The following is a 16,838-nucleotide window of genomic DNA, read 5'->3' on the forward strand; positions in this document are numbered from 1 at the left end:
ACAATAATATTGTAATCCTGCACTTCATATGCTTTCAACCTCACACTTATCAAAACATCTAATATTCAGGACATTAGTGTTGTGGCCTGAGGACCGTGCCGTTGACTGACATTTACAAAATTAAATATTAACCAGGTACGCAAATGTCAATTAAAGTTTTGAAGGCTTAAGGTTAAGTTCAAGGTAGGAAAATCTCTGTAAATAAGAACGTTGAAGGAAAACTACTGAGTATCTGGTATTTAATCAATATCAATAAACCCATGGGAAGTTAATTCTACAGTTTGGGGCTAACACACCTGATAGAAGAAACTCGTTAAAAACTGCTGTTTAAACTCTATTCACCGGGTAGAAACTTTTTCCATTTTCCGTTTTGTCCAAAATCACAGGCAAATAAAAATTCGAGCGAAAATATTGCCAACCAAGTTTATGACTCTCCAAAGTCTGCCGTAAACTTTCCACTATTATTGGCCAATAAAACAAAAAATACGTCAAATAAAAGCGTGCCTTCCATAACGGAAACGCTTTTGTTAAAAGTGTGGAAAATGCTCCCAGGAAAACGCTACCATACATGTGCGAACAGAAAAATTTGCAATCGTAAAAGCCCGGATTTCTGTTTTTGTTCGGCAAAATGGCCGAGAGTGCGGGAAACTAATGCAATTCGCAACGTTTCGCACCAAGGATTTAGGCGTGTCCGGGTGGGATTTGATATTTTTACGCAAATTTGTTGACGGGAAATGAATCGGAAATGAGAGCACATCGTTAAGGTGTAAAGCAATTTCTTAACATGCAGAGAATTAATGGCTCCGAACTTGGCCAGCTATTTAGTTGGCAGAAAGGCAATTATGTATATTTGGTTACCAAAGCAATTTAAATTAAATACTCAATTTGTTTAATTATATTTATTTTATATTTGGTCCTATTTTCATTTTGCATTAAAATGTTAATAACAAAGCCATAATTCATAGCTGAAATTGCGTCTAATTTAAATGGAATTATCTGTTACGTTATGCCAATCCTTTTCATGAAAATATGAGGAAAAAGCCCCAAAAGTTTCTACTCCAAATCCGTGAAAATAAATTCAACTAAAATTTTTAGTTTTGGGCAGCCACTAAACCCGAAATAAATCAGCAACAAACTCTGCACAATTTTGACGGCAAAAAGTTTTCGTTTTTTGGCAGATCCCGCTGAACATGCAAACAGAACAAAACAACGTCATTAAACTAAAATAAGCGAACATGAGCGACTGGCAGTCTGTCTCCGCGGCTCCCTTTTCCCAAGCGGATTCTCCACTCGACTAAAAATATATTCACAAAATGGCCAAAACGAGTGGGACAGTCGGGGGCTGCACTTCACGCTATCAAACTGAATGCCAGGCCAACAATTGTCATTCGGCTAGCGTGTTGAGGCAACCGCAAATAAACAAACACCAAATGAGATGTATATATACATACTCAGATAGGACTCAGTACATACATATATAGTCGGTATACATTATTCCATCCAGTCAAAGTTCGCATTAGAAGCGTGCCACCCAACGAGCCAGAATGGAAATAATTTCGTGCAAACAAATGCCAGGCGAAGGGAATCCAACAAAGCGAGCACCAAGCTTTCAGTTTAAATGCGAACAAAAAATTATACAGCTAAACAAACTGAAAACAAAATAAAAATGCCACTGACACTATTCCAACAGGAGGATGAAAGCATTTCACATGATCCTAATCGCTATTTGTATGTTTGCTTGTTTACTTTGTGGGGCACTACAGAAAGTGAAAAACTGTGTGTCCTTGGTTCGATGTACTAATATGCTTAAAGAATTTCTTTTTAAGAATTTTGCCTAACAAATTTATGACCTTTTAAGATATTCTGCAAGACTTCACACCCCAAGGTTCACAGGGCAATCAATAGGAGGCCCAAAATAGGCCATATCTTTGCCAATACGTAACCGAGTCTTAAACGTAATACCTTAAACTACTTGTACAATATATTTTTGAGATTTTTTTCACATTTTCTGAGAGATACCCTTCAAAAGTTAATAAATGCATGGGTAGGACATTATGGCCCCCAGCGATGGCCACATCTTTGCCAATATTCATCCGATTCTTGAGCGGAATACCTTAAACGATTTGTGGATCGATTCTCTTTGAATTTGCATCAAAACCTGACAACAAAATATTTTTGAGATTTTTTTCACATTTTCTGAGAGATACCCTTCAAAAGTTAATAAATGCATGGGTAGGACATTATGGCCCCCAGCGATGGCCATATCTTTGCCAATATTCATCCGATTCTTGAGCAGAATACCTTAAACGATTTGTGGATCGATTCTCTTTGAATTTGCATCAAAACCTGACAACAAAATATTTTTGAGATTTTTTTCACATTTTCTGGGGGATACCCTTCAAAAGTTAAGAAATGCATGGGTAGGACATTATGGCCCCCAGCGATGGCCATATCTTTGCCAATATTCATCCGATTCTTGAGCAGAATACCTTAAACGATTTGTGGATCGATTCTCTTTGAATTTGCATCAAAACCTGACAACAAAATATTTTTGAGATTTTTTTCACATTTTCTGGGGGATACCCTTCAAAAGTTAAGAAATGCATGGGTAGGACATTATGGCCCCCAGCGATGGCCATATCTTTGCCAATATTCATCCGATTTCTGAGCGGAATACCTTAAACGATTTGTGGATCGATTCTCCATTAATCTGCATCAAAACCTGACAACAAAATATTTTTGAGATTTTTTTAACATTTTCTGGGGGATACCCTTCAAAAGTTAAGAAATGCATGGGTAGGACATTATGGCCCCCAGCGATGGCCATATCTTTGCCAATATTCATCCGATTTCTGAGCGGAATACCTTAAACGATTTGTGGATCGATTCTCCATTAATCTGCATCAAAACCTGACAACAAAATATTTTTGAGATTTTTTTAACATTTTCTGGGGGATACCCTTCAAAAGTTAAGAAATGCATGGGTAGGATATTATGGCCCCCAGCGATGGCCATATCTTTGCCAATATTCATCCGATTCTTGAGCGGAATACCTTAAACGATTTGTGGATCGATTCTCTTTGAATTTGCATCAAAACCTGACAACAAAATATTTTTGAGATTTTTTTCCCATTTTCTGGGGGATACCCTTCAAAAGTTAAGAAATGCATGGGTAGGACATTATGGCCCCCAGCGATGGCCATATCTTTGCCAATATTCATCCGATTTCTGAGCGGAATACCTTAAACGATTTGTGGATCGATTCTCTTTGAATTTGCATCAAAACCTGACAACAAAATATTTTTGAAGTTATTTTTTCACATTTTCTGGGGGATACCCTTCAAAAGTTAAGAAGTGCATGGGTAGGACATTATGGCCCCCAGCGATGGCCATATCTTTGCCAATATTCATCCGATTCTTGAGCGGAATACCTTAAACGATTTGTGGATCGATTCTCTTTGAATTTGCATCAAAACCTAACAACAAAATATTTTTGAGATTTTTTTCACATTTTCTGGGGGATACCCTTCAAAAGTTAAGAAATGCATGGGTAGGACATTATGGCCCCCAGCGATGGCCATATCTTTGCCAATATTCATCCGATTTCTGAGCGGAATACCTTAAACGATTTGTGGATCGATTCTCCATTAATCTGCATCAAAACCTGACAACAAAATATTTTTGAGATTTTTTTAACATTTTCTGGGGGATACCCTTCAAAAGTTAAGAAATGCATGGGTAGGACAATATGGCCCCCAGCAATGGCCATATCTTTGCCAATATTCATCCGATTTCTGAGCGGAATACCTTAAACGATTTGTGGGTCGATTCGTTTTTAATCTGCATCAAAACCTGACAATAAAATATTTTTGAGATTTTTGTCACATTTTCTGGGGGATACCCTTCAAAAGTTAAGAAATGCATGGGTAGGACATTATGGCCCCCAGCGATGGCCATATCTTTGCCAATATTCATCCGATTTCTGAGCGGAATACCTTAAACGATTTGTGGATCGATTCTCCATTAATCTGCATCAAAACCTGACAACAAAATATTTTTGATATTTTTTTAACATTTTCTGGGGGATACCCTTCAAAAGTTAAGAAATGCATGGGTAGGACAATATGGCCCCCAGCAATGGCCATATCTTTGCCAATATTCATCCGATTTCTGAGCGGAATACCTTAAACGATTTGTGGGTCGATTCGTTTTTAATCTGCATCAAAACCTGACAATAAAATATTTTTGAGATTTTTGTCACATTTTCTGGGGGATACCCTTCAAAAGTTAAGAAATGCATGGGTAGGACATTATGGCCCCCAGCGATGGCCATATCTTTGCCAATATTCATCCGATTTCTGAGCGGAATACCTTAAACGATTTGTGGGTCGATTCTCTTTTAAGCTGCATCAAAACCTGACAATAAAATATTTTTGAGATTTTTGTCACATTTTCTGGGGGATACCCTTCAAAAGTTAAGAAGTGCATGGGTAGGACATTATGGCCCCCAGCGATGGTCATATCTTTGCCATATTTTTACCAGTACTTAACCGATTCTTGACCTCAGCTGCTTAACCTTTAAATATTTTTAAATTGGATTCCTCCAAAAACCAATTTAATTTCTTAGTTTCCGCAACAGCTCAATTCCGGATCGTTTAACACCCCAAGTAAATGGTTTGCAGTGCCATCATATTCCCGGGTAACAACTTTACGTGTGACTGTCGTGCCGCAGGCAATTATCAAATGCCACAGTGAGACACAAAAGTCAACTGCTGCTATAAATACGGGTGTTGTCGAACAGTAACTCTATCTTAATCTCTGGCCGGCCACGACACCCACAGTGGTTTTGGCCTTGGCCCAAATGTACGAGTTTCCATTGCCAATGTCAATGAGGAATGATGGGAGACCGTCAACGGGAAGTCATTAAATTGATGGAGTTTCCGCTACCGTTGTCCATATTCTTTTTTGTTGTGAGATGGCGTGGAAATAAAGTAAGAATTATTAATGTTTATGCACTCACTCGTCAATGACACTGACAATTCTCAGTCCGTAATTGAATTACCGAGTTTGCACTTTGGACATAAAGGAAGAATTATTGAGGATTGGCACTTGGCTTCTGTGAGTTGTAAACATTGATTGCCCACTTAATTGCCATTTGATTTTATGGATGAGTCACGACCTAACTGGGTGGTAGAGGCTCTGGGTATTCCAGTTCCGCTTTCTTGTCACTCAAGTACGGACACCTTGACACCTTGACTTTCATGAATAAACATTATCACGCAGACAAAACCCGTTTTTCACCTTACAAATTTCTGAATAGAATTCTCCGTTTAAAAATGCAAATGTCAAGCTCTAAATAGGACCAAGGTCCTGCCCACTTGGCTTGGCTTGGCTGACACATTTTCAGGCTTTCAGCGAGCGGCCACAGTTCTTGTTAATTGCTGCAAAGGACCTTGCACTTCATGCGCCCGCCCTCACGTTGCAAAGGAAAATACGTTGCAGAAATAATGCCCAGTTGAGTGGCTGCCGAGAAAGAAATATGACAATTATTCCAGCCCAGGACACAGTGTCCCTGGCGGCATGCGGTGCCTCGTTTAAGCCAAGACCATTACCCTCCCGACGCCAGCACATTCCTTTTAAACGCCCTCTTCTATGCCCGGCAATTGTGGCTCAAACAATTAAATGGCTTCAGTAAATTTAAACACGTCCTTAACTTTGCTCTTTATTCAGTTGAGGGGTTACATTTAGCAAACAAGTCCTGGTGGGGTTTCTGGTTTACTTTATGGAAAATATATAAGGTCATAAGATGAGCAATGGGAACTTAAAACTCCGACCCACAAGCACAACTTTAAGAACAGCAAACAAAGATGGCTGAGGGCAAAGTTTATGGCCAAATATTGGTAGGAAAACTTCCCAAAATTTGTGATGTGAAGTCAAGCTTATAATTAGCTCTCGCTGAAGTTCTTTATTAAAAGCTTGTTTTAAAGTTTTGAATTACATTCCAAAGATGAAGATCTTATTAGTCTATGATATTTACCTTAATTATATCCCTACTAAGATAGTGGACTAACTTTTATCACAAGATCTTTTTCTTATTAGTAACTTATTTTATTATGTAATGCAAATAATAAAATACTATCCCTTAACTAATACATTGTCTTAACTGCTTTTCACACTCAACAAAATCGAACCGAAGCCCACACTTTGGCATCGAAATGTCAGGACATTAGCGTACAGGCCACAAAATTAATGGGCTCTAATCAGCGTGAATGTTTGGCAAGCTCGAGTTTACCCACGATTTTTCGAAATTAGCCGTAATAGAGGGCACGTTACGGAAGTACCATGTCCTGGTGCTTGTTGTCGTTTGTTCTCGGATGTTGTCTGCAAGTTGCTGTAATTGACAGATGGTACCGACATTCGTTTTGATTAGCATTCTATTGGGTTGATTTTCCGGTGCAGGAGCTAGAGTGTTGGAACTGGAAATGGAACAAATTAAAGCTCGCTGAGGTCAGGGGGCCACGGAGAGAGTTTGTGAAGGCCCGGAGGTGTTTTGCGTTTTTTCTCAGTACTTTTTGCGCCGCAATGACTTTTTTTCCGAAAGCGCCGCGAGCAACAAAAGTTATGCCAACAAATTGTACTTTTCTCTGGTGGTGTTCTGTCACCTGATGTAAATCACACGCCTCAATGGGCAAATTACAAAAAGGGCAGAGGAAAAAGGAAAAAATTAAAACGTAGGACAAGGTCGAGGTATCGTTTGCATTTCACAGTAATGAAATTGCTCGGCTGTTTGACATTTAATGTGCCAGGCAATTCGAGTCGCAGCCAGTTAGTCTTCAATTTTCCCTGGCATATCCAGCGACAGTTTATGACAGTTTGCCGATGAGCTGGGTTCAGTGGTTTATGGTGTCAGATAGTCTGGCAGACCACCCAGACCACCCAGACAGACCTTCCGCCCATCCGCCCATTCGCATCAATCGCTCAATAAAGCATTGACTTAATTTTAAATAAATTTTCCTAGAACCCATTTAATCGATAAGCCTGGAAACCGGCAACCTGTATCCCCATGTCTGCGATAAGATGCTGCCAAAATTCCCTGCCATGGCACTATACCACCAGCTTAACGCTTCACTGCAGAGACAGCCGTAATCCCGAGCTAAGCGGAGGACGGAGCCACATATGGTTCCGGATGTATGGTAAATATGTAAATTCAATCCGGAGTATTATGGCAAAAAGATAGGACGGAGAGCTCGCACAGGTGGCCCACATTCACGGGCACAATAGAAAGACACGAAACCAGAAAATATAAAACAGTTTATAAATTATTTAGATTAAAACGCTTTCGCAGCGTTGTCGGAGCCACCCTCGCCTCGCACTCATGAGCCACCGCGTTCACATGTTGACAATGACTTTGATGTTCGGCCCGGCGGGAACGGAACTCTTGCTGAAATTAGCCACCTCCTCAGCCATTTGGCCAGGGACCTCCAGCTGTGCAATCCACGTAATCGACCCACCCAGCCCAATGTCAAAGCCGAAGCAACAGCGAATTTAAACCATACCCAACGTGTGCGTGAGCGACTACGAGGGTGCTAACAACAGTTTTTTAAAAAACATCAGGGACGCTTTCTAATATGCTTTAGAAACGGATCGATAGTGGCACGAGGGAAGCCAAATTTGATCAAATTTAAAGCTGACTAATTTCCAATGTACGTCACTAAAATATCAGAATCTTGAGGTCTTATTAAGGTCCATGAATTTAAGCCGTTCTTCATTTTACAAGCCAGCCTCGCACGTGAGATTTTCCTGGAACATTGCCGGGTCCTTAATGGGTTTATCAAATATTTATACAGAGATTCGAGTATATAATGTATAAAAATAAATTGATTAAAGCTTGGAGCAGCAAAGAACATTGAAAAAGTTAATATTTCAAAAGAACTGGATTAACAAAAATTCAACTAAAAATTGAATATGTGTAGATCGTGGCTTCCCTATCACTTGAATTTGATAAATTGCATTGACATTTCGTTTTCAGCACTCAGCTGTGCAAATTGCGTTTGCCAGCTCTTCAATTGATTCAGATGATAAATTTGACTTCGTTGGAGATACACTCAAATATGAATGATGAATTCATTTGGCTCATGGGCAGATCAATCAATCAAAGGGCCAAATTTTCCACGCCTACACTGTTGACATTGCCTAGGCTTATATGCCTGGTCTTTAGTGTGGGAAACGGAATGTCTGTTGGCCCTTTCCAAGTTGATTTTTTCGCTTATTCCTTGCATCACTCTCGTAGCTCGTCGTAGGCACCATATTTTATCCGCTTATCTCTATTTATAAGGCAATTATCTAATGTAGGCAGACCCGGAGACTTTTTTTAATTTAACCCTCATTTAATGGGCCATATCGGAGATGGTTTGGCCAGAGCCTAGGCCAGCATACATTTATACTAATGAGTTCTTGGCCATTTGAACGGCACTCTGATTGAATTACATCGAGTCATGTTGGTGGAGGGCAGTTTTTGTGTAGTCCTTTTTGCATGGTTTTGATTGGCCAACTTAATGGCTTTGTAATGATACCACATTGATTGGCCCTAGGGGACAAGGCTGAAATAATTTGTTGTCCGATCAATGTCCTCTGCTTTTCGGCCTCCCTCAATTAGCCGCAGGGCCATTTGTCAAGGAGGCTTATTGACAGTGTATTGATTTGATATTATGTCAAGAACAAGGAGGTTAGCGCTCCGACTAAGTCGTTAATTGAGTTAAAACAAAGTGACCTTTAAGAAAATTGCAATATTAAAGCCTTGGGATGAGGTCAGAGTGCCCATCGATTGTGAAACATATTTTAATGGACAAACAAAAGCACAGGATGTTCATTTATTTTCATCGGACTGGGGAAAATAAAAATTATGCAAATCTCTTAGCCGCAAAACTTAGAGCAAAGTTTTTCGATTTCGTGCGTAAATTAGACAAGCATATTCCATGGAAACATTTGCACGAAATTATAAGAACTTAGCCGCAAACTTTTCAACCGAGACGACCATAAATCAGACATTCAGACAGAGACGGGGTCGGAGCCGTCTGTAGCTCAATTATGCAAATTTATGCCAAAACAAAACCATAAAACGCAATAAATATAAGCAGCTGAATAAAAAGGACAAATGTCGCGTGTGTGCTATTCTACATATATGCTTGTGTCTATATAAATCAAATTAATACGAGCCAGCGAAATGAAAGCAATTCGAGCTCACGCAGAAAGCGCAGAAAAATAAGAGCCAATGGCAAACACGGCGTATACGTAATGAGTGCAGACGTATGCGCAATTTTATGAATAATTGACAGCTGAACTTTAACAGCTGTCTGTCGAGCTAAAAAGAGCCACTTGCCATTTGCCTCTTGCCTCATGCCTCTTGCCACATGCCGTACCCAATGCCAGTTTACTTCTTTGGACAGCCATCAAAGGTCCATGGCAATTTACATACTCATGGTTATGGCCAGAAAGGGGGAGAGTTGCTGGAAATGGAGGAGGCTGATGTAACAGCCACCAGCTGCAGCTGCTCATCATCATCATTATTTTAAATAAACATTACGCTTGGCTTTATAACCATTTATCACATTTGCAGATTTATGTCCTGCCATTTGGCCACGCACGCCAAAAAGCCGCAAAAAGTCAGTACTCGAGTAAATTAGCCATTGCCCAACGAAGAGGTGATGCTCTTTTTGGGGGAAGTGGTTCACTAAAGTTATATATAAGAATTAAATATTAAAATAAGGACTATTTGGTACTAGGGAATAACTATTTATTACGAAATTAGATCTAGCAACAAAACCAATTCAAGACCTAAAATTCGGTCCATTTCTTGCAGTCTATTACCTTAAAAGCTGTAAACGTTCTTCACTCAATATGGGCAACAGATTTCCCCTTTGTTTATCGAGTATGAGGAATAGGTTACTTTGACTATGCAACTTTTAAGTCGTTCGCCGTTTGCAGGGAATTATAAATCATGGCACGTCTAAGGACCGCAAGTGGAGGGGGCGGAAGAAAAAAAACCAGGAAATCATGGCGAGTCGCTTAGCTAAAAAACGCTCATCGTGGCAAGGATTTTTCAATCTCAGCTGCGTTTTCGAGCCCTTCGCACGGCATACACATCTATATATTGATTTTCGCTATTTTTTCCACCGCTTTTCCATGTGCCGAGCGAACGTGTATACATTCCAGGCGAGGTTGTCCGTTTTTAATGGTAATTGGTGTCTGCATAGCCATTAAAGGGTTTTATGCGAATGACGTGGACGTTGCTAGCGGGTGCGTGGTTGTCCACTACGGAATTTGGAGTTAATTTAAGGGACGTGCCACCAGTTTAGTCGCGTTATAAATGCGGCTTAGCAGGCTTACATTTGGATGATCCAAAAATGTTGTTGATTGATTTTCTGTGAGACGGAAAGCAACAACTGATGTTGGAACTTTAGGACTGAGAACTCAATATTTTTTATTTAAAGCAATACAATTTATTTAAAAAATAACATAGGTCAATTTATTTTACTTTCTTGAAGTGAAGCCCTAAAGTGCCCGAGTGAAATTATATCCCCAGACAGATTCTCCAGTTGCTACCTGACCAGCGCCACGTGTCCGTTCCAGGACGTCAACTTTTATTGTTAGAGAAGCCAATAGAAATTTTATACCAACCGGCACTTTTACCAAGAAATTTTCCCACACCCCCGGCCAGCCCCGGTCAACAAAACTCGGCCAACAGTTGGCCATTTTGTCTGGCCAAGATTTATGCGCGATTGCTCAAGTTTTATGAGTTACGTAGTTGCACTTTAGATAAACAAAAGAAGCAGCCAGGATGAGGTATCTGGACCAGAGCACAAGAATGAGATATCTGGCCTGGATTGAAATCACTCATCTTCAGGCCCGCGCCCTGCTGCTATTTCATTATGAGTTGAGCAAAGTTTTTACGACTCTGTCTTTTTGCAGAGCACGTTGCCCGAGATTAAACAGCTTTTATGCGCCGACATAAGCTGGGGTTTAAGCCAGCATACTTACACTTATGGCCAAAAGGTTAAAGTGCAACAATTTCTCAGATACAAAGGGTCAGCTTCCCAGAACCAAAACCAGATCGCAAAGCAAATGAAGATTTACATTTGTCAGCAGTTTTTTGTTTTTGTTTCTGGTCCATTGCCATTTGAAAAAATTGTACTGGATGAGTCTACAGTTCCCGAGGTATTTGCCGACAACAGGATACGGATATGGCAGAGCTTGTCTAATAAATTCTTTGATGTATTTGCTCTGACAACTCCCTGGGGAAAGTGCTGAGCTCAGTTCGAGCCGGATGCCATACTTTATTTATGTTCGGGTATGGGCTTGAGTCCCCCAGCCTGGCTCCGAATCATAAACTCCGGGCCGTCATCAACAATTACGAATGTCTGTCAACCGAGCCCCGAAAAAAGGACATCCATTACGAAGGCAGAAAACGGAATAAAAATAATAAATAAATTGTCGCCTGTGCGGTGGGCCTCTGAAATTTTCCACTGCCGCTTTTCCATGCCCTGTTGGCTGAGCAAATATTTGTTCCTCGGAAACTTATACACGTCTACAAGGCATGGGCAAACAAAACGAAAGCACAACACAAACAATCTATGCCGTATCAAATGCTATTTGGTCCTTGAAACACGACATAAAGTCAAGAAAGAAACAAAAAAAATATGATTGGTCTCCCAATGACGGCAGAATAATGATGAATTGTGAAATCGAATACTTAAAGTATATTTTAATTAGTTATTGTAATTATACATAAATTATTTCCAGTTCATATGCGTTTCAGGTTCAGGGCCTCCTTTCCCATATGGATATATTGGATTTCGGTCCCCTCTGGAATTGAATTCCTGTCCAACATTTTTGTGTATGTTTTGGGACAACTCAGCAACCTCTGAAATTAATGTTTTTAAAAGGATAGTTTCTTTAGACTATTTATAGCTCATTCATTTGGCTCGTCTCGACTTAAGAACAGTTAACAAAATCTCTTAAAAAAAAGACAAATTCCATGTGGAAAAGATTGGGAGCAGGCGCCAAACACCTGACAGTTTTTAGTAAGAACGATTCAGAGTCGCGATGCAAGCGCACCATGCGATGCCAGACTTCCGATGTCGCAACAACTGCCAGCACAAGGAGTGCCAGCGGCATGCCCCACTGGGCATCATCGACCAGCACACGCAGTGCAAGTGCCTGGGAGAGGTGAACGCCAGCTCGATCTTCCTGGAGAACGTTCTGGACCTGGCCAACACCCTGGCCCAGATAATGATCATTTGCGGGATGCACGAGTGCAAGGCCAAGTCTACGGTGGACATCATCACTTATGCCTTCCTGCACTACGACCAGGTGTGCTACTGCATCGACACGACCCCCAAGAAGCGGCTGCGTAAGGAGGACCTGTTCCACGAGCTGGGTAAGAAGTCACTGATGAACAAGGTGGAGGCCCACCTGGCCTATGCAATCATCAAGCGGGGCTTCAAGGCGTACTACTACGAGCCGAAGACGGAGCTGACATACGACGATCAGGGCCGGCCCTCCTACAACGACGAGTGCGTGTGGGTGCACGCGGCGCGAAAGTCTGCGGAGAGCTATGCCCGCTTTGACGGGCTTTCCTGCGCCGACCAACTGGCCTACGAGGCCAAGATCAAGATCACCTACAAGAAGTTCTATGACCGTATGCAGACCCGTAAGCGCCAGCCGGAAGGCGACGACTGCAACTGCTGCTTCTGCGCCAAGAAGCGCGGTCACCTTGTCTACGCCAAGGAGCCGGTGCCCTGTTCTACGACCAAGAAGAAGCCCAAGCACGTATGCCCCTATTGCTGCAAGAAGAAACAGAAGCAGCAGTACACCCATCCAGCCCGCCCGCCAGCAAAGTGCCCCAAGTGCCACAAATCGCGCAAGTTCTGCTGCTGCGCCAAGATGGACTTCAATCTACAGTGGGTCAGGAGCATCTGGGAGCGGCCAGACTTCAATCAGTACTACAAAAACGAGATCGCAGAGATCGAGGACCGTTTGGTCAAGGGCACCTGCTGGCTGCCGCCAGAGCCGGACGAGCCTATGGGCGACGAGGATGGCGAGGAGGAGGAGCATGTCGAGGAGGTTAATGCCGACACCCTCCTCGCATTGGGCGGCAAACCTATACCTGTCGATCCGGAGGCGACAGTCACAGCCACTGCTGCGGAGACCACCAATAATTCGCCGCCGGCCACCAAGCCGGGATCGGTTACCGACGTCGAGCCCGAAGCCTAAGTCCAACTTGGCTGTCCTCATCTGGCGAGCAGTCTGCAAAATTTTCCGTGCAATCAGCCCGATTTGATCGAATCGGTTAATAACTTTATAACAATCTAGAAATCTGCAAAACAGCGCAACCAACGCAATCATTGTATGTTTTATTTATTTATTGTAAATTTAGGGTAGGGGTAAAAATAAATTGAAAATACAAATTTGTAGTGGCCTCTAAAGAAAGTGTCAGTTTTTCATAAATGCATATGCATTAGTTGTCTGGATTTTGGCCATGTATTTCATAGTCCATAAAAGCAATATGCCGAACAAAACCAAATCTTGAATGTGAAATTAACTGAACCCACTCGCTTATGCAAAGACGGTAAATTGAGTTTGTTTTTGGGGAGAACACCTGCCATTTCAGCCACTTTTCAGCTCACCAGCACACTCGGCCACTTGGCAACTGGCTGAAGTGCTGCATAGCTGACTGGCAAACTTGCAACTGTCTCTGGGTGTCTACTTTGACCGAAAGTGGCATGCAACAGTAATGGAAAATACATTTAATCTGGCTTATGTTGCAGCTCGTGCAAACGATAACTTGGGTGCACTTACTGGGTACTCCCACCCCGGTGCTCGAAGACCGACCGACAGGTGGGAGGATGGGGCGGAAAGTGGTAAGTGTTCATGATGGCCGGAGGTAAGCATCTCTCACCTGAATGAAATGTGTAAAAATGCTAAAATGTTGACCATCAGAGCGAGGACTGCTCTGCTGCCTTGAACTTCACTCACTTCCCCAGGAAAAAAGTTTGTTCATTGCGAATGCATGGAAACTTTCGCTTTGTTTATTTCACTCGGTTTTCACTCTCGAACATAAACGCACAGTTTTGGCCAACAATGTTGGCATGTGGCTGGGCAAAAGTTTTCCGTTTTCCGTTTTCCACTTACCATTTTCTGTTTTTCATGCTGCCATTTTGCCATTTTGATTTGAAACTGAATTTGAACCGCACTCGCCTATTTGCCAGTTAGTTCGATGGTGTAATCAAGTGGGCCGAAATCATCGGGAGACCGCACAAATAACAACGGAACAAAGCCAATGAAAATTTACACCTGCCGACCGCAACAAATTGCAAATAAATTTAAATATGCTTTGTGGTTCAGGCCGGGCTATAAATAATGGATGATGTCTATTGCGGGTAATTATATTTTCGCATTTTGAACGGATGGCGCAAAACTTTTCGCAATACAGTTCGTTATTGAATTATTCAGCGATGCTGAATATTTCTCTGAAAGCAAAATATCAATTCAATTAACCAGATAACAGGAGAAACTGAGCCTTAAAGACCAGGTCATTCGGTTTTATGAACACTTTCCTAATGAAAGTGGGCAGGCTAGATGGTAAGTCTTGAAAATTAATTTTCTTACTTTGTTTGGAAATTGTGGCAATAACCGTAAGGTGGAAAATAAGCAGACACCTTTTTGGAATGCCAATGTAATGAAAACCCTTTAAAACTAATTATCTTGAAATTGTCGAGTGACGCAAAAAAGTTTTCGCATTCCACTCAAGAAACCTAATTACGGAAAAGGGAAATTGTATTTTCTGTTTATGTCATGGGCAATGTCACGGCAATATTTCACACATGCCCCGAGCGTTCTGTTAAATGTTATGCATACTTTGCACATGTGTGAAAATTGTGAAAATGCCTGGAAAACTCGCGCAAATTCGCGCAGCTACTTTGCGTTTTTGCACCAGCCAGCCACCTCCCCCTCTTCAACCAAATCAAGTTGGGGCTAAAATCAGGTAAGTGTGGGCATGTTTAAATTGCGGCCAGTGTGTAAAGTGCACAAAGGCAAAATATTGGAACAGGGGCACGTGATGTTGCCATTTCCCTGCAAACAGCCATGCACTTACATTCGCATTCTGCCAAATTGGATATGCAAAGCTGAGATGGCGAAGTGGCCAGAGACGTCTGGGCTAAGACCTAAGCGCAAGTCACAAGTGGATTTCCCTGCGAAAAGCTCTTCAACTGCAACTGCGGTTATCCCATTCCCATCCGGCATATCCTTGGCTCAAATCTTGTTCTATGCCGCCTTTGGATTTCCATTTGTATGCATCTAACTATATATAGAATGTTTCCTTGCTCGAAATTGGATTTTATGTATTGTGCATTTGCCACTGGCTGCCATTTCCAGTAATATTATGGTTTGGATTGGCATTGGCCATAAATGTGTAAGTATGCTAAGCAGTTGGCAACTCAACAGCTCCGGGCTTTGCAAATAAAACTTGCCATTATTCATCCGACGGACAAAAGGGGCAGCAGCCCGGCTTCAAGTTTCCTCAAGTTCAAGTGCCCTGTCCGCCACAACTTATTTCCTTTTTTTGCTCTCCTCAGCTAGGAAATCAATAAACCAATTTGAGTCTACCTGCCGGACTGCCGAACCCTTTCCACGACCATTTTGTTAATGAAAGACTGATGTTTTTCGAGCCAAGCGATTGCTTCTATTTATACGCACAACAGGGCGTATGAGTAACGCGGGCGCAGTTGACCAACCTGACCCTCAAGTAAGCTACTATTTTCGTCCTGGTTTTCTTTTTTGCATATTACACAAGTCCATTTTCTGCGCTAGTCCGTGGCACGGCCAACTTTTAGTGCGCAGTGCAAATAAATAATAAATGATCCAAGACTGAATGCCCAGCCGAGGCAGGAAAAACACTTTCTCGCGGCCGTAAAAATTGACAAGATATAATACAAATATTTTGTATATCTGGCAGAGTCGACCGATAAAAACTTGCTCTACTCTTCGAGCATCGTAAAATATTATGGCGCCGTAAAAACATAAGAAAACGCCAAAGAAAATACATTTAGTTAGGACTTGATGCGTCTCCGTCTGGAGCAACGAGACTTTAAGGCGGGACAGAATGAATAAAAATTTTTATGTTCAAATTGATAATCTGGGGCGGGAGTGTTAAACTTTCGTTTAACGAGGGGAAATCAATTGCCATCGATTGGCACGACGAGAAGGACAAAGTGAGAATTAAAGCCATGTTCGATTCGCGATGAAAATATTCATCGCGAGCACAAAAGGGAATTGTACTACATATATGCACCACTTCATTTTGATGTCCGAATGGATTCTGTCGCACAGTTTTTAATGACCTTGCCACATACTCGGGCGTATGGAAAACCATTTGGCTGCCACACAGCGCGATGATGGCCATTTGTTGGATTATATTCGGTAAACCAGTTGACAGTTTACCGAGTTAATGGGGACAAAGTGTGGATTGATCGCTGTCCGTGGCCCACACGGCGTATACGTGACCCACAAGGGCGCAATAAGCTGGTATGGCGGGAACAGCCCATCAATTTGCATACGCACATCTAGTAAATATTCATAGATTTGCATATCAGTGGCCGAGTTTGCAAACTTTGGAGGCCCCCGGAACATGGTACGATATAAATCTTGGCAATCAACCATAATTAAACTGTCAGCATAATTAAATTTATCGGATACATTGCATCTGAGGCATCTTTAGGTTTCGATTTTCCTACCTTTCGGCTCACCTTTTTATGGCCTTTGTAAATTACCCACAAAAT

General features: G+C 41.8%; 2 protein-coding genes across 2 annotated transcripts in view; one reads left to right on the forward strand and one right to left on the reverse strand.

Annotated features, from left to right (window-relative positions):
* The window catches only part of LOC6499349 (IDLSRF-like peptide), a 38,312-nt gene that overhangs the window by 14,405 nt on the left and 7,069 nt on the right, over nucleotides 1-16,838 (reverse strand). The gene's annotated exons all lie outside the window — the stretch shown is intronic.
* On the forward strand, nucleotides 11,957-13,400 carry LOC6501233. Its single transcript, XM_001954780.4, has one exon. It carries the CDS (start codon nucleotides 12,103-12,105, stop codon nucleotides 13,270-13,272), a length of 1,170 nt encoding a protein of 389 aa, XP_001954816.1. The 5' UTR covers nucleotides 11,957-12,102; the 3' UTR covers nucleotides 13,273-13,400.

This window comes from Drosophila ananassae, chromosome 2L, assembly GCF_017639315.1.
Source record: "Drosophila ananassae strain 14024-0371.13 chromosome 2L, ASM1763931v2, whole genome shotgun sequence".
NCBI lineage: Eukaryota > Metazoa > Arthropoda > Insecta > Diptera > Drosophilidae > Drosophila > Drosophila ananassae.